General features: G+C 36.9%; 1 protein-coding gene across 8 annotated transcripts in view; it reads left to right on the forward strand.

Moving 5' to 3' along the window:
- The window catches only part of HECTD1 (HECT domain E3 ubiquitin protein ligase 1), an 85736-nt gene that overhangs the window by 624 nt on the left and 65331 nt on the right, over positions 1-19781 (forward strand). For 7 of the 8 annotated variants that reach the window (XM_053670505.1, XM_053670502.1, XM_037161606.2 and 4 more), the window contains exon 2: positions 765-1027. In XM_053670505.1, coding sequence (XP_053526480.1) covers positions 888-1027 — 140 coding nt within the window. In that variant the 5' untranslated portion in view covers positions 765-887. The remainder of the gene's footprint in view (positions 1-764; positions 1028-19781) is intronic. The other variant, XM_053670503.1, reaches the window with a different exon arrangement.

Raw genomic sequence — 19781 nt, forward strand, 5'->3', positions numbered from 1 at the left:
CACACACCTGCAGCTGGGTTCGAGGGACCCAGAGCTTTTTTCCCCACCAGGGGCTGATAAGGTTTGGTAATGACTTGCCTGTTGAAGCTGGTTCTTAGTTGTGTGTATTTTTAACTAACTGCTCCATTCTGTGGGGATGGGGAAGGAGGGCCTTTAGATTGGCCTATATTCTGAATTCTGATCCGTGATGTTTTAGTCTATTGCTTTTGGCATTTCTTTTTGAACTCTTGAGAACAGTTGACAAGATTATCAACATTCCTTACCAAGTCTTTATTCGTAGACAGATCTTGTATCTAATTATCGTTTGTATTTAGACATCTTAAAAATAAGAGTGAGTAAATTGAGAAGTCAGCAAAACTTGTGAATTTAGAGGTGCTTTTAAAGCAGAAACCTAATTTGGAGGGGATTGGATCAAAGTGCTTAGAGTCTGAATCTAACCCTTATCTGAATATCAGTTTTGGGTGGAGGAAGGGGAAGAAGTTTGCTGGAAAAAAAAAAAAAAGAACCTTTAGTAAGGTGTTCTTTGCTTTTTGGCACAGACGTTAGTGATAGCAGTAGTGGAACCCGAAGGTTGTTTCACTGTCTTTGACAAAGAGCTCCGGTTTCCAGTTAAGCAGCAGCCTAATCAGCTTATACTCTTGTGAAAAACTGGTTTTTATTTAGTATTATGTGTGAACATTAACCCCGAGGAATAAGGACCGCTGAAAAACTGCATTAAGCACTATACCCAGAAATATACTTAATGAGTCTTTTCTAATTCGTAGGAGGACACCACGAAAATTGGTTTCCAGCCTATGTGAAAAAATTTTACCCAAGCTGATCAGTCCTGGACATTTAAAGGAATTTTTCCCCTTTACTTTTTTAAGCAAAGAGGCTTTTGAAAAAACATGGCAGATGTGGATCCAGATACATTGCTGGAATGGCTACAGATGGGACAGGGAGATGAAAGGGACATGCAACTAATAGCCCTTGAACAGCTATGCATGCTGCTTTTGATGTCTGACAACGTGGATCGTTGTTTTGAAACGTAAGTACACCACTTCATCATCTTCCTTTGGGATTACTGTAGTGACATCTGTTTTCAACCATTTGCTGACTTCAGTTTGTGAAGAATTTTCTTTAGAGCTTTTTAAACTCTTTTAAAACGTTTCTCCAGTTTTGCCTTACACTTTGCTGCGAAGTCAAGTAATGATAATTGTGATGATGCAAGTATGTGTTTGCTGAATGAACAGGGATTAGTAGGCATACAATTTTAACACATAGCTTGGTTAATTCATTTTCAAAATATGTTACAAACTGGGAAAATACGGATACTTCAAGTGTAGCTATATCTGTACCAAGAAATTGACTTGAAATTGATGTGAAAATATACATGATAATGAACTTATTTATAACTGCCCATATTTTCATAGGTACTAAAGTCATAGTACTCTACTTTTGCATAGGATGTCAACTTGTAAATTTCACACTGGAGTGTGTGAATTGGATGCTACCCATATGACATACTTTTTGGAATAGTACAAACATTTTGAAGTTTGGAGAGTTTAAACAATTTTATTCAGAGTTTACAATGTAGAATTTGTGCAAAAATGTAAAAGAGAATTCATTACTAGATTAGCCATTAATGCCAGGTTTTTCCACTTAATGTGATACTTGCCTAGTAACCATTCTTCTGAATGCTGAACACCCTTGTTTTTTACTGTTTATTTTATATGCTATTTACAATTTTGAATTCCAATACTAAGTAATTGAAAACTCAGATATTTGTTTTAATACCATTTTGAGGTAGATAGTAGAATGTTTGAGATGTTGACATAAGGTTTGGTATAATCTTAACTTCTTTGAGGTGGGAATAAAGGCTGTATTACTCACTAAATCAATAAAATAGTTTTAATTGTCTTCCTTTTTGAATGAGTAATTACTGAGGATGAATTAATAAATAAATAATTAATAACTCTTCGTTGTAAGTCTGATTAAAAGAATAAAAATCCTTACATAGAAAATTTCTGAATCACAATCTGTTAGTGGCCCAAAAATTTCAACTAGCTTTTGTAGTAACAAAATTTGAGTATATTATGATTTAGCCCCTCTCGACACTTGATTCATAGAGAAGTGAGGTAGATTTTTGAGTAGCCATGAATTTCATTAGAGGCTCTTCATTAACTTGGGAATTACTTTTGGTATTTTAAAAAGTAAGTCAGTTTGCCAGTAAAATCAGTTGTCATTTCATATCTCCTATTAAGTACTAAAATGTAGTAGAGGTATTTTTAATGGCATTAAAAAAAATGTTACTGTATTAAATATTTTAAAGGAAGTTTTTAAAATGTAAAACTCATTTTTACCTACCATCCTAATATTATTATTCTTTGCATTTTCCCTTGTAGGCTTTATTCATATTTGATGTGATGTAATTTTTTTTAAAAAGATTTTATTTACTTATTTTTAGAGAGAGGGGAGAGTAGAGAGAAAGGATGGGAGAGAAACATCAGTGCATGGCCACCTCTGGATGCCTTTCATCAGGGACCCTGCCTATAACCCAGGCATGTGCCTGGTCTGGGAATCAAACCTGCGACCCCTTGGTTTGCAGGCGGCGCTCAGTCCATCATTGAGCCACACCAGCCAGGGCTGATGTGATGTAATTTTTAAAAAGGGGATATTAAAGTCAGATGAGATTTATATTTTTTGTTTACTAAGTGAAGATACAAGAGTGTTTCAAATTGGAATGTTCAACCCTGTTTTCTGTAGCTTATCAATAATTTGTCTATCTAAAAATAGACATTTGATTAAGTTTTTGACTTTTTTTAAGCTTTAGTTTTCTTTCTTTGTCTACAGCCATATGTGCTTATCTTCACAAGGAAGATTATCTTGGGATTCCTTTAAATCAGAACAGTAGCTTGGTGTGATAGAAAGAAGGGGCTGTGGCATCAGACCCAACCAAGTTCAGATTTTTGGACACTTATGTAATTTAGCGTCTCAGACCCTTACTTTCTACCTCTGAAATGGCAGTAATCTTATTTTTGGTGGGCTCCCTGTGAGAAGTAAAGGAAAGAATATATGTGAAAAGTGTTTCAAGAAAAGTGGACTAGTCTGTGCTGTCATTATTAAATGCCTCATTTAGAACTGTGTTTTGGGACTTTATTGTATGAAACTATGACTGATTTTGTAGACTCTTTTTAAATTCTTTGAAACACCCAACAAATAAGTCAGGGGAAAAACAAGATGATGTGTTTATTTTGAATATTGGTGAAAATCTCCCATACAAACTCGATTTCATGAGATAGTAGCAAATCGTCCTTAGTTATGTCAAGTAAAACAAGTTACCTAGTCGGTGTGTTCAGATACGATTTTTGCCTGATTAGCTTGTATTAGTAGTTTTATGTCTGTTTAGTCAGGAAAGGCAAATGGTATGGTAGAAATTTCGTAATGGGATAGACTTGGGCACAGGTTTTTGTGGGCACAAGTTTTTATGAAGATACAGTGGGATAATACTTGTGAAATCCCTAGCACAGGGCTTTTCACATAATAGTTTGTTGTGTTTTTCTCCTTTAACTTAGTATTGTTCATGGCTCTCCATTTTTTTGTACCAGTTTTCCTAGTCATCTTTTTTAGTTGATTTGAGAGAGAGAGAGAGAGATCACGCACAAAACATCAGTTTGATGTTTCACTTATGTGTCCATTGGTTGTTGATTCTTCCATGTGCCCTGACTGGGAATAGGATGATGCTGTAAACAACAGAGCTACCTGGCCAGGGCTTGCTAGTCTTTTTGAAATTAAGACAGACATTTTCTGTGAAACTAATATGCTTCTAATTAATGCCTGAATCTAAGGTAGTGCTCTAGAAAGTAAAATTCAGGTTTGGCATTAGTTTTGCTTTATTTCTGATATGTCATTGAGTTAAATTTAATGTTAAAAATAAGTACTTTTTAAAAAAATTCTCACCTGAAGAAATGTTCGTTGATGAAAGAGAGAAACATCGATTGGTTGCCTCCTTCTCACGCCCCAAATGGGGATTCAAACCTGCAACCCAGGTATGTGTCCTGACCGAGAATTTAACCCACAAACTTCTGGTGTGTGGGACGTCGCTCCAAGTAACTGAGCCACTGGGCCAGGGCAAAAATGAGTACTTTTGCATTCACAGTAAAATAGATGATGATCATACATATTGTCATAAGTAGATAAATCCTGGGCAGTTGTGGATCCTGCTACTGATAATATAAATTTAAAGGTTTTTCTTCTGGGAAGAATGTAAGGTCTCCCCAGAAGATCTAGAAAATAAAATATTAAGTATAGTGCTTTTAGGTACTAGAAGGCTTGCTATATTTAAGAAGTAATAATTCTCAGTGGATTGAGTGTGGGCCCGCCAACCAAAGGATCGCGGTTTGATTCCCAGTCAGGGCACATGCCTGGGTTACGGGCCAGTTGCCAGCAAGGGGACACACGAGAGGCAACCACACATTGATATTTCTCTCCCTTTCTCCTTCCCTTCCCCTCTAAAGATAAATAAAATCTTTTAAAAAAAAGAAGTAATAATTTTACTTAATTACAAGAGGACAAAAGGATTAAATAGTGAAAAAGTAAGTCTCTCCCTTTCTTGTCTGCTGGCTAATTAGTTCTCTTTAGAACCAACCACCATTAATCATTTTCCTAGTATATATATATCCTTGGAGAGATATTCCAAGGAAGACTACCTTGAATCTGGGTTCCAAAGTCGTTGAGTCCAGTGATAAAAACCTCCTGTTGTATATTTACAGTAAAGGATAAATATACAACAGGGCCAGGCCTTTTTACCCTTTTTAATAGTCTTATTTTATATCAGATTAGAGATATGGTGATGACCAAAACAGATACAGTCTCTTACCTTATTGTGCACCATAGTCTTATAAGGAAGACAGATATTAAATAATGATAAAATTGTGATTATAAATTGTGATGAGTGCCATGAAGGACAGTTTGGGGTTCTGTGACAACCTTTAGTAGGGACATGACCTGGAGGGGTGAGAATGGTTAGAATAGCTTTCTTTTTTTTTTTTAAATTTTTTAAAGATTTTACTTATTTATCTTTAGAGAGGAAGGGAAGGAGAGAGAGAGATAAACATCAATGTATGGTTGCTTGTTGTGCATCCCCTGCTGGGGACTGGCCTGCAACCCAGGCATGTGCCCTGACTGGGAATCGAACCGCGATTCTTTGGTTCACAGGCCCGCGCTCAATCCACTGAGCTACAATAGCCAGGGCTAGAATAGCTTTCTTTAGTAAGTGATTTTTCTACAAGTGTGAAGGATAAGAGTTCATGAGATGAAGTATGAAAAGGTAGAGTAGAAGGGTGTTCAGAGGGAAGGCAATGTGTGAAGAGTTTGAGGTGGGATTGAGCATGGCATAATTCAGGAATGTGGAGAAAGCTAATGTGACTGCAACAAGAAAAAGTTCTGAAGAGCAGAGTTGAGGTAGGGTCAAGGTCAAATGGAGTCTTTCGTGTATGCCAAGGAAAGGCTTTGGTTTTATCTTAGGAGCAGTGGTAAGGCATTGAAATGAAGTGAAAGAGTGATTGCAATTAATTTTTTTGAAAACATTACTTGCTTTATGGAGAATAGTTGAGAACAAATGTTTATAGACTTGGTAGGTTATGCTCCAGTGAGAAGATTGTTGTGATAGAAGTAGAAAGAAGTGGTTAGGATGTAAAATGAGACTTTGTTAAATGAGTGGATGTGAGAGTGAGAAAGGAGGAGGGATCATGGATGACTCAGGTTACAGTAGATGATGATGCCATTCAGGGGAGAGAATACCGGAAGAGGAGCATATTTTGAGGGGCTGAGGTCATGAGTTTGGATTTGGCTGGATTCTCATATCTGCTTCTGCATTTAGTCTGTTGCATCATGCTGTTTTGATTGAAATATATGAAAAAAAAATCATCCATAGTAGGAAAAGGGAGAAATGTAATGATTTTTTTCACATTAACATCAAAAGGTATTCTCCATTGATACAATACCATACCAAAACCAGGCAAATGATAGTTTCTTAAGGGTTAGAATGTGGATTCTGAAATCACACCAATGAACTTTGCATATTGTTACATTAAAATCTATTGGTCTGTCTTCTGCATTGAATGGATTTTAAAACCATGTTTAAGTTAGTTAAATCATATAGTGGTCATGTGAAAAATATTGGTTTACTGAGTTACACGGATATTCAAATTGACATGTCATTCTACAGTATCAAAAACACATTTACTAATATGACTACTGATTTCATCAGAATCTTTATAAATATTCGGAGCGGTTACTCTCATGATGGCAGACACAAGTTTTCCAAAATTTTAATTTATGCTTGAACACTTGAATGTTAATCATGGCAGCAAATACTGTCAAATCATTTCCCTGGAAATGGAAGGCTTCGTTGATTTTTGAGAAAATGTTTGCCCGATATCCAAGTCTGAATCACAGTTTGTCTGAAGTTCTTTTAAGTAAAAATGGTTTTGATTAAAAAAATGGCTAGTTAGGTTGTATAAATACTGTTCCTTGAAATAACCATCAGCCTTTGGTCTGCAGAAGTGCTTTATGCTTACTTCCCATTTCCTTCAGTAGAATATTGAAAAGATACACTCAGGGTTTGAGATTAGTAAAATTAATGATTTTTTTCTTCATCGAGGTTATTCTGTTTAAACTTTTTTTTTTTTTCAAATTTACATGCTGGAGCTTGGTAGCACAGACTGTTAAGTTGTACAGTTTAGTACTACTGCCTTGATGCTAAAGCACCAACACTTTTATCTGCCATTGCTTTTGTGTCATTAGTTTACATGTCAACACAGGAAAGAGTAATTCAAGAAGAGAAAGGACAAATGTGTGGAGTATGGGGAGAGAGGTCAAGTAGGGTGAAGACTAAGAGGTGTCCTTTGGATTTAGCAACATTCTCAAGGTCACTGATCTTAATGGGGCTCAAGTGAAGTGGTAATGAGGGGCAGATTTGAATGGGTTGAGAAGTAAGTAGGAAGTGAAGACATGGTGATAGAGTGCAGGGAAACTTGAGAAGTTGGGCTGGAATAGGGGTGTGGGATGGAAGAGAGAATGGAACATCCGCAGTGTAAGGATTTTGAGTAATGGGAGAGAATTGGCTCTTGTCAGGAGCAGTGCTTTTAAAACTTCACTGTGCACCACCTGGGAGATTTTGTAAAGCTGCAAATGGTGATTCAGTTGGTTTGGTGTGGGCCTGATATTCTGAATTCCTAATGTGCTCCCAGATAAGGCCAAAGCTGTTGGCCAAAGCTGTTAGAAAATCCCACATTGTGTATCTGTCCCTGGTGGAGGGATAAGTTTTGGGTAGTGTGTTCCTTGTAAAACTGGGAAGGTAGAGAGATCAGATGCAGATGTTTTATGTTTGATGGTAAAAAATTGAAGGGAAGAGGCTGCAAGTTGGGTGCATGTATAATAGTATCAATAATAACAAAAAAGTTGAAGGGATTTCTGTCTGATGACATGTAGTTTTCCACTGAAGTAAGAGATTAAAAAGAATAATGTCTAAAATTGGTATGGGGAAATGATAATGCTCAGGTAGTACTAGTACCTTCAGCATAGATATCCTGCCTGTAAGCTAATTATACCCAGAGTTATAGTCTTAAAATATTGATGTGATTGTACCACTCTCTTATACAGATTTTTTTATTTTAAATTTTTATTTATTGATTTTAGAGAGAGAAAGAGAAACATTGATTTGTTGTTCCATTTATATGCATTCATTGGGTGCTTCCTGTATGTGCCCTGACTGGGGATTGAACCCACAACCTTGGTGTATTGGGATGACCCTCTAACCAACTGAGCTGCCAGGCCAGGGCCTACGAAATCTTTTTGCCTTTTAACCTAATGGATAAAATTTAAACACCTTCAAAGTTTCCTTCTGCATGTACTACTACTACTTTTGTTTTCCCATTGCTAAGCATGGTGCCTGGTATACACAGTAGTTAGTATCCAGATAGTGAACAGATTGAAGAAGTTCTCTATAGTGCCTGTTTTCCAAGTGTGCTTAACATTCCTACAGAAGGTATTTCTGGAATCATGAAAATGGATGGAGAGTATGCAGGAGAAAGAATATTGTATTCTCTGTGTTAGAAACAGTGATAGCATAATATGTATTTTCTTGACCCCTTTGCATTAATGTACTTGCCTTTTCCATATTGATTCTTGTTTTCTTCTACCCAGTGGCAGAGTAATAGGGTATTGAAATACTTCTTTGATCAACCCTACAGCCACCCTTATCTGATTAGAGAATTTTGATTATATCAAATACACATTCTGAAAAGTTAAGTAAGTGAATTTCTATAGACAACAACTGTTCAGTGTGTGCTTCATTGCAGTGGACAGCAGAGATAAGTGCTGGAAGATGAGAAACATTCTCTGTCAGGGCTTTTAAAAACTTACTTAATTTTTTCCCCAAACTCCCCTCTCTCCTTCCCTTCCCCTCTAAAGATAAATAAATAAAATCTTAACAAAAAAAAAAACTTACTTAATTTTTTAGAGAGAGAGAGAAATGGATTTGTTGTTCTACTTGTTTATGCATTCATTGGTTGATTCTGGTATATGTCCTGATCGAGGATCAAACCCACAGTCTTGGTGTATCAGGATGATCCTCTAACCAGCTGAGCTATCTGGCCATGGCTCTAGGGAGCCAATAGATAGTGAGCTTCAGTGAGGTTTCATTAAGTTTACCGCAGTGTCTGTTGCCTTAAAAATGTAAAGAACAAAACACTTCTAATTTATATCAATGTGTATGTATACTTTTAATACTTGTTGGCTGTGTCATTAGACCTTTGAGTTCCTTAGAGCTCAGCACTTACACATCTTTATATTCCATGCCGTGACTGCTAGCACAGTACTTTGCGTAAAACGGCATTCAGTAGATATTTGTTGAATGAATTGCTGTTGAGTTTGTGTGTACTTTAATTGGAGGAAAGCAAGGCTACATAATGGAATTTGACTTACTCCTTTTTCTTTGTGAGTAAAGGCCATAATTTTCAACTACTATGCCAGGAGTTATATTTAATCAAGCAGTATGGAGAGTGTCAAGGCTGCGAGGAGGGGCAATAATAGAATAACTATTCTAAAACATGTTATTTATTATCTTTAAGAAGCCAAATATATTAATTTTTTTCAGTTAAAATTTTTAGATTTTTTTAAAAATATATTTTATTTATTTATTTTTAGAGAGAGGGGATAGGAAGGAGGAAGAGTGGGAGAGAAACATCAGTGTCCGGTTGCCTCTCCTATGTCCCCCACTGGGGACCTGGCCTGCAACCCAGGCACGTGCCCTGACCGGGAATCGAGCCAGCGACCCTTTGCTTCACAGGCCCATGCTCAATCCACTGAGCTATACCAGCCAGGAAATTTTTAGATTTTAATAAAGTGCCAAATTTATAGACTGTACTCAGCAAAATATTGCCACTGGAGATCTTCCTTTATTACCCAACCCCCCCTCTCCTTCCCTTCCCCTCTCTCGAAAAATAAATAAAGAAATTTTTTTTATAAAAAAAAATAAAATAAAATAAATAAATAAAAAGTTAAAGTTCTTTATATCGTAAATTGTTCTGAAATCTTGGCCCATGTCCCAGTGATATAGTCTGAAAAAGCATATGGTAGTTACAGTATAGAAACTTACAGTTCTCAAGGGAAATTCTTTCTCTTTGGAACCTCATGAAACTTTTTGTTCTTGTTTTAATTTGCTTATCCCTATTTCCAGTAGGGAATGATCTGATGTCATTGGTGTAGCATTTCAGTAGGCAGCATTTTGGAAATCTTTTGTGTTACTGTGTGTATAATTGTTCCTTTCCTTTCATAGCTGAGCACTATTCCATTTTATTTGTGTGTCACAGATGGTTTATCCATTCACCTCTTGAAGGATATTTGGGTTTTTCTTGTTCTGGTGATTATAGCAACCGAAGTTGCTATAAATAGCATACAGATTTCTGTGTAAAAATGTGGGTTTTCAATACATGTATGTATGCTTAAAGTTGGATTTATCTGAAGATTCTTCTTAATATCATTTGTGTGGTTGACGGTGCTGGTCTGACAGTAGTAGATCTGTGTAGACTGAGTGATCTTAAAGTTTCCTAATTAGGCTGCCTTTGGGTCTATAAATTGGTATTACACTATAGTACTGGGTTTAATGTTTAAAAATAATTTCTACATCTAATGTAAGAGGTATTTAGCAAGTTTAAAAATTTGAATAACTTTACAATGTACATAAAATTTTAGGCCATAGATGTATGCTTAAAAAATGACTTTATTTGTTTATTTTTAGTGGCCGGGGTAGGGGGGGAGAGGGAGAGGAACATCAGTGTGCCAGAGAAGAATCCTTCCGTTGCCTTTCACATGCTCTCTCCCACTCAGGCATGTGTCCTGAGCAGGAATCAACCAGCAACCCCTCGGTTTGTAGGATTCGCACAACCCACTGAGTCACACCAGTCAGGGTTGTAGTTGTATAACACTATTTAGGGAGTGCTGTGATTATCATATGCATGATACTTAACTTTTTAAATTTATTTAAATTATGTATGCTGAAATTTGAGTTTGACAAATGCAATACTGTTGTGCCAAAATGGAAATTCAGAACAGTTCTATCACTCTAAAACATTCCCTAGAGCTATCTCTTTGAAGTTAGACCTTCCTCCCAGCCTCGGTGCCTGGCATCCATTGGTCTGTCCTGTTGCTGTAGTTTTAACTTTTTCAGAAGGTCATATAAATGGAATCATATATACAGCCTTTTGAGTCTGGCTTCTTTAATACTATATTGCATTTGAGAGTCTTTTGTGTATAATTGTTCCTTTCCTTTCATAGCTGAGCACTATTCCATTTTATTTGTGTGTCACAGATGGTTTATCCATTCACCTCTTGAAGGATATTTGGGTTTTTCTTGTTCTGGTGATTATAGCAACCGAAGTTGCTATAAATAGCATACAGATTTCTGTGTAAAAATGTGGGTTTTCATTTCTTCTAAAATTCTAGAGATAAACCTGACAAGATTTAGAATTTGATAAACTGATTTCAGAATTCATATGGAAGTACAAAGTACTGCTCTTGAGTTCTGCTTTTTATTATTCTGCATTGCTTTGGGGTTTAATTTGTTCTTTTTTTAATTTCTTAGTTGGAAGCTGAGGTCAATGATTTGAGACCTTTTCTAATAAAAGCATTTAATACTATAAATTTCTCTGTTCTGGTTTAGTTTATGTATATTTTCATTTGGTTCAAAATAGTTTAAGTTTTTTTTAAAGATTTTATTTATTTATCTTTAGAAGGGAAGGAGAGAAGGAGAGAAATATCAAATTCTCGTGATTCCCCTGCTGGGAACTGGCCTGCAACCCAGGCATGTGCCCTGACTGGGAATCGAACCATGATCGTGTGGTTGGCAGTCCTGTGCTCAATCCACTGAGCTATACCAGCCAGGGATTAAGTTTTTTTTTGAAACTTTCTTTTTTACTCTTGGGTTATTAAGAAGTATGTTGCTTAATTTCCAGATATTTGGAGATTTTCAGATATTTTTGTGTCATGGTGGTCAGAGGATATACTTTTTTTTATTACTTTAAATTATTAGGTTTGTTTTATGGCCCGTGATATGGTGTATTTAGGTCAGCAATCCACGTGCAGTTGAGAAGAATATATATTCTGCTGTTGTTGGGTAGAATGTTCTCCAAGTGTAAAATTAGGTCAAATTTATTGATAGTGTTCACTGTGTATCCTTCCTTGTTGGTTTTCTATTTTGTTTTATAGGTTACTGAGAGAGAGGTGTTGAAGTCTCTAAGTATAATTGTAGATTTATTTATTTCTCTTAAGTTCTCTCAGTTATTGCATCATTTTTTGAAGCCCTGTTAGATGATTTTAGGATTGTTAAGTTTTGGTGAATTGACACTTTTATCATTATGTAATGTTCCTCTTAATCTCTGGTGATTTTCCTTGTTCTGAAGTTTACTTTGTCATAAATACATGTATGGGAACTCAAGCTTTCATTTTACACTGTTTATTTGATAATATCTTCTTGCATCCTTTTTTTTAACCAATTTATATCATTATATGGACAGTAACTGCTGGGGTGTGTGTGTGTGTGTGTGTGTGTGTGTGTGTGTGTTTGGCTTGTGTTTCTTTTACTCAACCTGACAACCTGTTTTGAATTGGCGAGTTAAGACCATTTACATTAAATGTAATTTTTGGTGTGTTTGAATATCTGTTTAACATTTTATTATTTGTTCTTTTAGTTTGTTTTTTTTAAAATATATTAATTATGCCATTACAGTTGTTCTATTCCCCCCTTCATTGCCCTCCACCCTGCACACCCCCTCCCCCACCATTCCCCCCTTTAGTTTATGACCACGTGTCTCAAGTTCTTTAGATTCTATATTCCCCATACTATTCTTGCCCTCCCCCCATCTATTTTCTACCTACCGTCTGTGCTACTTATTTTCTGTACCTTCTCCCCCCTTCTCCTTCTCCCACTTCCCTGTTGCTAACCCTCCGTGTGATCTTCATTTCTATGGTTCTGCTCCTGATCTAGCTGTCCTCTTAGTTTGCTTTTGTTTTAGGTGTGGTTGTTGACAACTGTGAGTTTGCTGTCCTTTCACTGTTCATCTTTTTTATCTTCTTTTTCTTAGATAAGTCCCTTTAACATTTCATGTAATAAGGGCTTGGTGATGATGAATTCCTTGAATTCGATCTTATCTGAGAAGCACTTTATCTGTCCTTCCATTCTAAATGAAAACTTTGCTGGGTAGAGTAATCTTGGTTGTAGGTCTTTGGATTTCATGACTTAGAATACCTCTTTCCAGCCCCTTCTTGCCTGTAAGGTCTCTTTTGAGAAATCAGGTGACAGTCTGATGGGAACTCCTTTGTAGGTGACAGTCCCTTATCTCTTGCTGCTTCTAGGATTCTCTCCTTCATTTTAATCTTGGCTAATATAATTATGATGTGTGTTGGTGTGTTTCTTCTTGGGTCCAACTTCTTTGGGACTCTCTGAGCTTCCTGGATTTCCTGGAAGTCTATTGCCTTTGCCAGATTGGGGAAATTCTTTTTTATTATTTGTTCAAATAAGTTTTCCACTGGTGGCTGTTCCTTTCCCCCTTCTGGTACCCCTGTAATTTGGATGTTGGAGCGTTTAAAGATGTCCTGGAGGTTCCTAAGTCTCTTCTCATTTTTTTAAATTCTTGTTTCTTCATATTTTCCTGTTTGACCATGATTTTCTTCCTTCTGGTTCACTCCCTTGATTTGAGTCCCAGTTTCCTCTTCATCACTATTGGTTTCCTGTGCAATTTCCTTCATTTCAATTAGTTTAGCCTTCATGTGTTCCTTTAATTTGTGACTAAAATCAACCAGTTCTGTGAGCATCATGATCACCAGTGTTTCGAACTGTGCATCTGAAAGTTTTGCTATTTCTTCATCACTTAGATTTTTGGGCTCTGGGGCTTTGAGATCTTCTTGAGCCATTTTTGGTCTGTTTGGGCCCATTCATTATGAGGAGTGGAGCCTTAGGTGTTTACCAGTGCGGGGGCCCCCAGGTTCCTAGGTTGTGATGCTGTATGTGGGGGTGGGGTCAGAGCAGAGAAATAGTGGTCCCCTCTGCTGCCTCCCGTCGCTGGGACCGGCTCGGTTCCGTCTCACCGCCCATTCCCTCGCTGGTCTATCTGTGCAGGAATGCGGGACCACAGTCAACCCGCCACCCTACACCCTCGCTGGGTACGCCAGTGGCTCACTGGGTCACTCACTGGGTCGCTCACTGGGTTGCTCACTGGGTCCGCCTGCCCGTTGCAACCCCACGCCTGAGAATGTCCCACCGAGTTTTCCTGTGCAACCCCGCTCCACCAGCTGTTGGCTTCACCCCTCTTACCGGTCAGGCTGAAGCATTTGTTATCAGACTTCCGAAAAGTTCAATTTTCTGTGTTCTGGTTGTGTTTTCTGTTGCTAATATTTTGTTGTCTCTCAACTTGGTTGCGGGAGAAAGCACGGCATCTCCACCTATGCCTCCATCTTGGCGGAAGTCCCTTTAGTTTGTTTTTATTTTTGTTTTTGTTTCTTCTTCCCTGCCTTTTGAATTATTTGCATATTTAACATTTAATTTACTTTTTTTGTTTTTGTTTGTAGTTTTTAGTGATCGTTCTAGGGATTACAGTTAATATTTTATTGTTTAAAATGAAAGGCTTACAACCATGTAGATTTCTTCCCTCTATTTTATTTTATTTTATTTTATTTTATTTTTAGAGAGGGGAAGGGAGAGAGGAGAAATAAAGGGAGAGAAACATCGATGTGTGAGAGATACATTGGTTGGTTGCCTCTTATACGCCTCCAGCTGGGGACCTGGACCTTATACCCGGGCACCTGGGCATGTGCCCTGACTGGAAATCCAACAGGCAACCTTTCGGTTTGCAGACCTGCACTTGATCCACTGAGCCACACCAGTCAGTGCCTGAAGAACTTTCTTTAGCATTTTTTAGGGGAAGTCTGCTGATGATGCATTCTTAGTTTTTCTTCATCTGAGAATGTCTTTATTTTGCCTTCATGCTGTAAAGATATTTTTGCTGGATATAGAATTCTGGGGTGGCAGTTTTTTTCAGCATTTTAAAGATGTTCTATTTTCTTCTGGCCCTCATGGTTTCTGATTTTTAAAAAAAGTTGGCATTCAGTTTCTTTCTTTGTATTGTTCTTCCTCTTGCTGATTTTAAGATTTTGCAGTATGATTATGATATGTGCATTGTTGTTCTTGCATTTGTTATATTTGAGCTTTGCTGAGCTTGACTATGTATATCTTTCATCAAATTCGGGAATTTTCCTTTGAATCTGTTTTCTTTCTGGGATTCCAGTGGCACAAATGTTACACTTTTTGATGTGTTCTCTCAGGTTCCTAAAACTGTTTCTTTTTTCCCTAATCTTTTTTTTTCTCTTCTTCAATCGGATAATTTTTATTGATCTATCTTCAATTCAAGTTCACTGGCTGTCATTTTCATTCTGCTTTTGAGCCTTTCCAGTGAGTTGCCCCCTCCAAATTGTATGTCCTTTCTGAAATTTTTATTTGTTTTTCACACTTTCTATTTGCCTCTTGGAAAATGTATGTTTTCAATCATTTCAAAAATGGTAACATTTACCTCATGTCGTATAGTTAAAATATCTGATTTAACATCCTCTCTGATAATTTTATCATCTAGGTTGTCTCAAGCTTACATCTATTGACTTTCTTTTTGAGCTGGACAGATGAGATTGTACTGATTCATTGTACTGTATTTCAAGATATTTTGGATTTTATTCTCAATATTTGGAATATTGTATTGTGAGCCTCTGGGTTCCATAAACTGCAACCTTTGTCTTGCCCACTGTGGGTGGTGGTTTGAATGTCAGTGGTTTCAAAGCCTTTGTTATGACTGTAGGGTCTACTGTGCATGTAACTCAGAGTTTTGTCTGGGACTTGGATGATAGATTATGTCATAATTCAGTTGTCAAAAGTAGTAGCTGTGTTATGCCCATGTACAGGGGTGTGTGTATGTATGTGAGTGAGTTTACCAAACAGACATGAACTTTGGATGTGTCAGGGATCTTTTTTCCAGTTCTTTCCTCTCTGAGACTTCCCTTACATCTTTTAGCTACCAGGAGAAGATGTGTTCTAGCTAGAAAGCTAGGGCTTTCTTAGAGTTTAGGCACACTCACCCTCTTCCCTTTTTCCACCTTGTATTGTCATATACTTTCCGGGACTTGGACTGCCCTGGAGGTGAAACTAATGAGAGAAAAGAGAAGAAAATAATAGGCCTTCCTCTCCTGTCATTTTGACCACAATGGTTCATTTTTCTCATTTGTCAGTTTTCATGGGCTTTGCATGCTTGTGGCACCTCCCTTGGACTGTGCATGGGCCACTCCAGGGTTTTATCTGGAGCTTACACTTGGATTTGGACTTGGGGTCAGACTGGGAGGAAGAAAACCCACACTCTGTCTTACAGAGGCCCCTTTTCTTGGTCCTCTCAGTTTTTGTTACATGCTCCTACTCTGTAGTGTTGAGATTTGTCTTCTCCCAGTCTGGTAAAGAGGAGAGAATAAAAGCCCTTGAAACTTACTTCCATCAGGGATCATTACTTGTTTTGACTTCCTTCCTCAATCTATCTGCTGTTGTTTACTTTGCAGAGTCCTCAGACAGTTGCTTTTTTGTGTTCTGTCCAAGGTTTTTGGTTGTAATCATTGGGAGAGATAGGCTGTATAATAAAGCTTACTCTAGTTGACAGCTATAAACTTGACATTTATATTTTTAGGAGTTATGAAATGTTCATTTCAAAATTTGGAAAAATCAAAGGTTAGAGAATGAAAATTATCTATAATTGTGAAATCTAGGAGTGAGCCATTTTAACTTTTTCTCTAGTTTCTTCTCTCATGATAAATACCATAATGAATATGATTTTTTTCTTTCCTTTTTTATCTTTATCTGAGGAAATGCTTATTGATTTTTAGAGAGAGAAGGGAGGAGGAGGGAGAGGGAGGGAAATATTGGTGTGGGAAACATCATTTGGTTGCCTCTCTCGGGGACTGAACGGCAGCCCAGGCATGTGCCCTAAGTGGGAATCACACTCACGACCTTTTGGTCTGTGGAATCATGCTCCAACCACCTGAGCCACACCAGCAGGGCTCCTTTTCTTTTACCTTATACTGCTTTAAAACTGTATTTATATCACAGCAAGCCCTTAGTAAGTATTTTTTGAAAACCTGTGTAATCTGCCATCTGTGTGTCATGTACTTAATCATGTATTTGTTATTAGATATACAGGTTACGTCATAGTGAGCATTTTGTTTTTACACATTATTTCCTGATAACATTTTTTGATTTGCTGACTTCAGAATTACATATAAGTGGAAATCAAAGTTTTCTTTTCTGTTTGAAATAATTATTTTAAAACTTTGGACTAAATATATATTTTTAAATATTTTTATTTATTTATCTTTAGAGGGGAAGGGAAGGAGAGAGGGAGAGAAACATCAATGTATGGTTGCCTTTCATGCGACCCCTGCTGGGAACCGGCCTGCAGGGAACTGGACTGCAACCCAGGCATGTGCCCTGACTGGGAATCGAACCGCGATTGTCTATATCCCAGGCCCACGCTCAATCCACTGAGCTACACCAGCCAGGGCTGGACTAAATATTTTTGTCTAATATTACCATTTCATAACTTCAAAATGCTGTTTTTGGTAGAGGACCTTGTGGTTTTTTATTGTTTTGTACTTTAGGGTTGGTTGTAGGAAAATCTAATTGATGTTAATTTTACAAGTTTTTATTCTCTGAAGGAATGAATGAGGTGCTTAGTAAATTTTGATTTTACTTTTTAAGAGAAAGCAGAATGAAAATTTAAAGTGATATTAATATATGCCCAGTAAAGTAGTTTTGTTTTCTGTCTACCTCAAGTACATGTTCATATAGAAATAAAGTCTGTGTCAAACATAAAGAAAATTTGAATGAGTGAATTTACTTTGGAATTTATTTATGACTTTTGCTATTCTAATCAGAGATTTCTTTGTATTTTGAAGTGTTTGTGTGTGTTTGCGTGTATATGTATACAACTTTAGATTCTTTATTTTTTTGGTGGGGGTTTGACTATTCTGTGTTTAATTATAAAAGTCTGTTTATTCTGTTATAGCCAACCAAATTTTATGAAGTTAAAAAATATCAACTTAGAAAAATTTAAAGGTACTGTATTATCATTCTTCGTGGCATAGGAGTGGGGAAATAAGTACTCTAAATGCTTCTGGTGGAATTATACATTGGTGTAGCTTCTTCGGAATCAGTTAGATAATATATGTCAAACTAAAAATGTACACACAGAAAGCCCTGTCTGGTGTATCTCAATGCATTGAGTGCCAGCCTGCGAACTACAAATGTACACACAGAAACATTTCTGAGACTATTTCCTTCATAGATACTGCTACAGTTGTGCAAAGGTATACTTCAAGATTGTTCATTGCACATAACCTCATCTTTGTCAGTGCACAAAATGACACTTTACAGCCTGCATGGAGAGTCTAGTGAGAGATTCTGATTAGGAAGCTGTTGCAGTAATCCAGGTATGAAAAAATGAGGGTTGCAATTCAAGGGAAGGGACAGATACTAAACAGATTTAGTAGATAAAACTATCATGATTAGGTATCGGATTTTATATTTTAGAAACTGGATTCGGAAGATTTCATGATTTTTTTTTATTTGAGTGACCTAGTAAATGGCAGGTTAGAGAACAAATAGTATGGTTTTTGGTAGGGTAACTTCATTTAGTTTTGGGCATGTTGTGTTTGATGGTTCCTGAAACATCTCAGGTAATGATAGATGAGTAGGGGAGGCAGTTGATTCTGCAGTTCTGGGATTTAGGATAGCAGTCTGGGTAGAGTCTAGACTTGTCATTACTGGGGCATTCCCGCTCCCAAATGCTCTCTTCATCTTGCTTACGCTCTGACACCCTGTGCCAGACTGACTCTCTCCTCCCTGTAGAGATACCCTCTTCAACACTAGTGCTAGACACATCTCTTATGTGGATGTCTAAGTGGCTATTTCATCTTAGATTAAGGTTGTAAAAAGTATGTGGAGAGAAGCGGACACATTTAGAATATATTTTAGAGGAAGTTTGGTGGGATTTAACTGATTGATTAGATGCATAATGTGAAGAAATGGTGGAAAAAACTAAGGATGATTCTCAGGTTTCTGGCTTTCTGGACAATTGGGACATTTATAAAGATGGTGATTTGGGGGGTGGAGGTACATAGGTGTTTTACTTTTTGACTGTGCTTGTTTAAGTTGCTCGTGATCATTCTTAATGGAGGTAGTGATATGAGTTAGTTTGTCTGGGGTGGAGATAACATTTTGGGAGTTTTTGTGGTATGTGATGAGATTTATATCCATGGTGTATGAACTAAGGGAATAGATGATATCGACTAGAGAGAAAAAGAAAAGGGAGTTGACAACTGAGGCTACATTGGAAAACCAAGGCAGTCACAAATTTGAGAAGATTGAAAAAAAGTTATGAATTACTGATTGCACACAGTTGAAGAAATGTAGCAGAGTTATTGGACATTATGTTCACTTAAGGTTGGTAATCACAAATTTATAGTGAAATCAGATTTCTGAATTATGTAAATACTGTTTTTTTTAGTTAATCCCTGTTGACATGGATTCAAACCCAGGGAAAGTTAAGGTTGTATCCCAGGGAAAAGGCTAGGTGTAGGGGCTTCTGGGGCTTGCTCATGTCGTCAGGTGCTTTCTAAATAACCATAGAACTCAAACGGAATTCAGCGACTGAGTTGCATTATCTTTGACCCTAGGATATTTCTTTGGAAATGACACTAAGAAATTCACCAACAACTGGAAAGACAGTCTTATATGTTTACATTATAATGGCTGTATTAAACAGGATATTCACCAGAGTATGTTACGAAACAACACTTACTAATAATCAGTTTTAGTTTCAGTATGAATTTTCAAGTAATATAACTAGTTTTTTCAAAATTCTTTGTTTTAGAATTCATTAGTATTGCCATATATTTTCTTTTTGCTCAGTTTGTAGTCATATGTATTGTTTAGTTTTATCACTTGCTTTGGTTCTAAGTTGAAAACTTATTTTTCTGTGTGTGTGTGTGTGTGTATGAATACCCATAAATACCTTCTCATTGTTGAAAAGGTAACAGAGGAGCTAGAAAAATATTTTTTCCCTGTTCAGTAGCCAAACGTACAACCTGTGTTTTGTACCATACATTTAAAAAGTTCGTGAAGCAGGTTTACATTGTGGCTGACATGACATAAGGTCTTG

Source organism: Artibeus jamaicensis, unplaced genomic scaffold, assembly GCF_021234435.1.
Source record: "Artibeus jamaicensis isolate MK-2021 breed Jamaican fruit bat unplaced genomic scaffold, CSHL_Jam_final contig_588, whole genome shotgun sequence".
NCBI lineage: Eukaryota > Metazoa > Chordata > Mammalia > Chiroptera > Phyllostomidae > Artibeus > Artibeus jamaicensis.